Source organism: Limulus polyphemus, unplaced genomic scaffold (assembly GCF_000517525.1).
Source record: "Limulus polyphemus unplaced genomic scaffold, Limulus_polyphemus-2.1.2 Scaffold1669, whole genome shotgun sequence".
NCBI lineage: Eukaryota > Metazoa > Arthropoda > Merostomata > Xiphosura > Limulidae > Limulus > Limulus polyphemus.
Window position 1 is genome coordinate 49,539 of NW_013667279.1, and position 4,080 is coordinate 53,618.

Genomic DNA, 4,080 nt, shown 5'->3' on the forward strand with positions numbered 1-4,080 from the left:
CTGCGAAATGTTTCATGTGGTTACGAAGTTGTGTTGTATTGGGGCGTGTTTTTCGATCCTGCGAAATGTTTCATGTGGTTACGAAGTTTTGTTGTATTGGGGCGTGTTTTTCGATCCTGCGAAATGTTTCATGTGGTTACGAAGTTTTGTTGTATTGGTGCGTGTTTTTCGATCCTGCGAAATGTTTCATGTGGTTAGGAATTTGTGTTGTATTGGGATATACTTGCACGTGTTGTAACTATTCACCTGTCCTTAGCACGTCTGCATAAAATTAAACATACTATTATGCACGCAACCCCTTACACACACACACACACACATATATATACATATTCACACATACCTATATTTTCATACAAACACACTTATTGTACACATCAAAGAGAACCACATGACTTTTATTACGTAGACTTTTTTGGGGTGTCTGTGCTGATGTTCTTAAAAATACGAACGCAAAGCTGTGCATATATCCAAGTCATTAGAATGACAGATTAATATAATGTGTTTTACTTAACTTAAGTTTTTATAGCTGTCATAATAATTAAGCCTGGTTCTAGTAAAAATAGATTATATTTGCTTCTTCAAACATGACAACAAGTCTTCCAGTAATATTCATTTTGTAAACGTGGAAAGGCAGCACAAATCGTATATATTAAATTCTAACAGATTTAACAGTCTAAGGTGTCTAGTTACCCTGATTAAATGAAGCTCTGCAAGGATCATCCTGTTTAGGAGAAGCTGTGCGAGGATCATCCTGTTTAGGAGAAGCTGTACGAGGATCATCTTGTTTGGATGAAGCTGTGCGAGGATCATCCTGTTTAGGAGAAGCTGTACGAGGATCATCTTGTTTGGATGAAGCTGTGCGAGGATCATCTTGTTTGAATGAAGCTGTGCGAGGATTATCCTGTTTAGGAGAAGCTGTGCAAGGATCATCCTGTTTGGATGAAGCTGTGCGAGGATCATCCTGTTTAGGTAAAGATGTGCGAGGATCATCCTGTTTGTGTGAATGTGTGCGAGAATTATCCTATTTAGGAGAAGCTGTACGAGGATCATCTGGTTTGGATGAAGCTGTGCGGGGATCATCCTGCTTAGGAGAAGCTGTGCGAGGATCATCCTGTTTGGATGAAGCTGTGCGAGGATCATCCTGTTTAGGTAAAGATGTGCGAGGATCATTCTGTTTTTTTTTTGGATGAAGCTAGTTAATGACCAGTAAATGAATCTAGGGGAAGATCATCCTGTTAGAATGAATCTAGGGGAAGATCATCCTGTTAGAATGAATCTAGGGGAAGATCATCCTGTTAGAATGAATCTAGGGGAAGATAATCGGACCTAGGGAACAGTGCATTTCACTCTTTTTTAAAAATAAAGGAACTGTTAGTAAAGTTTAGCTTCACCTTGTCAAATCAGAGTCCTTAGAACAGCATGTCAAACGCAGTGTGTACCGTAACTAAGGTTTTACTTGGTGTGGTCAAATTAGAGTCTTTATAACTTTATGTGAGTTATTCGTTGAGCGGTTGGCTATAATGATGAACTTTTATGAACGCATTAGCCTTTTCTACAACAAGAAGAAGAACAAAAACGAACCAGCCATGACCTATGGTTAAGCATGCGGAATGTAAATCTGAGGGTCCCTTATAGGCGTCTCGTTGCCGCAAAAATCTGAAGTGCGCATTTTTGTGCTGTTGGTGCGTTATAAAAGTGATTAGCTGCTAGTTTACCAGCTCAAAATATGGACGGCTAGCGTATAGTAGCTTTGTGCAAGTTTTTGAAATAAAAGAAACAATAAATAAATAAATGGAAATAAAATCACAAGCATATTTCGAATTAAAAACGTAATTCAGACCAGAAATCTATAATAATTATAAACCAAATTTATCGTTAACAAAACAAACACACAATACGTGCTTCTCTGCCTGATTCTCCACCTCTACACGAAATCCCGTTTTACAGTTAGAAATGCCTCATATTATTAAGTAATTGAAAGTATACATATGTTACAAGTTCATCTGTATTCTGTAGTACGAAAAAGAAAATCCTATTAATAAACTTATGATAATTTCATCTAATATATTTTAATTTTACATTTTCACATTAGACGTAAATATTGGAGAAAACGGCTACAGAATTAAAATGTTTTGGACTTCCACAGGAAGGGGAAAAATTACCGTGTGTTTTCTATATACACTTCAAAGTGTATGCTTTATCTGAACGTATATGTGTTTGTGTTCATTTAGCTAGTTCTTCAATTTGTTTCCCCAGATTTTTACACGTTAGAGTAAATGTAAGTTGTTTATAATAAACTGTTGAATAACAAACTCGCAGTAATATTTCCAGTTGACAATTAACTTTATTTCTAAAGGTATTAAATTTAAAAGGACGACAGAGTACTTGGTGTTTACAAGCGAGTGTGAAATCCCAGGTAAGCCTAGAGTATAAAACGCATTATGTCTATCACGAAAAAATATGAGATAGGAAACGCTTAAAAACCTGCATGCGTTCTATTTACAATTATAATCAATCATATTGTAATGTGGCGCCCTCAAGTGAATATTTTGAATACCACAATTTCTTGGTGACCCGGATAAAAGTAAGTGCCAATGTGAAGACTGACACGTTGAAAGGAAGAAGCATGCGATAGACGTAATACTGGTGCCTACTTCAGGTTAGACGTTTCACCCACGTTATGGACACGAAATTCTCGAGTAAGTAAAGCAGCTTTCTGATAGAAGAAATATCGTATTTTTGTTATGTTGTTGAGCACTACATTAGTTATAAATCCAAAATGTAAACCTCTCGTATAAGTATTTTCCAACAAATCATGTGCTGTCGCTACTTTATAAGCCTAGTAAATATTTCGTTTACAGTATACACGTGACAGATACGAGAGCGAAGACTTAATGTTAAACTAAGAGTTTTATTCATGATTTAAATCTTTTGTACACAGTTGACTTCACTGGTTTATACGGGGAACAATGACCAAATTTAGAATTAGCATTATCATTACAGAATGATATTAAATGGATAAAAATGATCATGCTGAAAATTTGAGTGATATATACATTGTGATCTTTCGTGTTTCATACTACATTTATACAAAATTAGAATATCTGCTAAATATTAATGGATACTTTGGTTAATAAATTTAAAGTAAGTGTTGACTCTGTCAGTATATTAATATTAAATATTGGTGTTACTTGCTGCAGTAGATCAAGGTTTCTACTAAATACTAATGGATACTTTGGTTAATTAATTTGAAGTAATTGTTTTGCTCTGTCAATATATTATTGTTGAATATTGATGTATTGTTGTGTTACTTGCTGCAGTGATTACTACACTAGATCAAGGTTTCTACTAAATACTAATGGATACTTTGGTTAATTAATTTGAAGTAAGTGTTGACTCTGTCAGTATATAAATATTAAATATCCTTATATTCCTCTGTTCCTTACTTAAGGAACTGTTATACTGGTCGTAAGTTTGTTCACTTGTCGGTTGTGAGCCTGGTTTTATATATATATATGGTCAATGGTGAGTTATGATTCGTGTAACTAAATATTTATACCACTTAGTGCTTTAACAGTATGAATCTATTTCGTGGTATATTTATTAAGTTTCAATTACCAAAACAGATAATTACTACTCGTTATAACCGTCGATTGAACTTAATATATATATATATAATGTTAAATGAATATATCAGTGGCATTTAAGAGATTGAGTACGTTGTATTAAAACAACTGTGGAGTCTAACCACGTCCGGTCATAGTCCATCTGACAACCGCGCATCCTAATAATAGCTCTGAAGCGTAGTTTCTATTATATAAAGGTTCCATTGTGAGGCTTTCATGTCTACAGTTTACTAGTAATCTGTACACGCTTTTCATAGACAATATAGTGTATGAGGGCAACGGTTTCCTAGTGCCCTTTTTCAACAGTCCAATCGCACAGAAATATATAGGCGTGCGTCCCCCCTCCCCAGTGGCACAGCAGTATGTCTACAGATTTTCAACGCTATAAACCAGGTTTCGATACCTGTGGTGGGCAGAGTACAGATAGCCCATTGTGTAACCTATTTACCTA

The 4,080-nt window shown here is 35.3% G+C and overlaps 1 protein-coding gene across 4 annotated transcripts in view; it reads left to right on the forward strand.

Moving 5' to 3' along the window:
* Nucleotides 1–4,080, forward strand: part of LOC106464499 (muscle calcium channel subunit alpha-1-like) — a 137,996-nt gene that overhangs the window by 7,847 nt on the left and 126,069 nt on the right. For 3 of the 4 annotated variants that reach the window (XR_002611763.1, XM_022392235.1, XM_022392236.1), the window contains exon 1: nucleotides 2,621–2,702. The exons of the other annotated variant lie outside the window; for it this stretch is intronic. Coding sequence is in view for 2 of the 3 variants with exons in the window: in XM_022392235.1 (XP_022247943.1) it covers nucleotides 2,684–2,702 (19 nt within the window). In the remaining variant the exon portion in view is untranslated. Of the gene's footprint in view, nucleotides 1–2,620; nucleotides 2,703–4,080 lie in introns of those variants that run through there. 4 annotated transcript variants of the gene reach the window in all.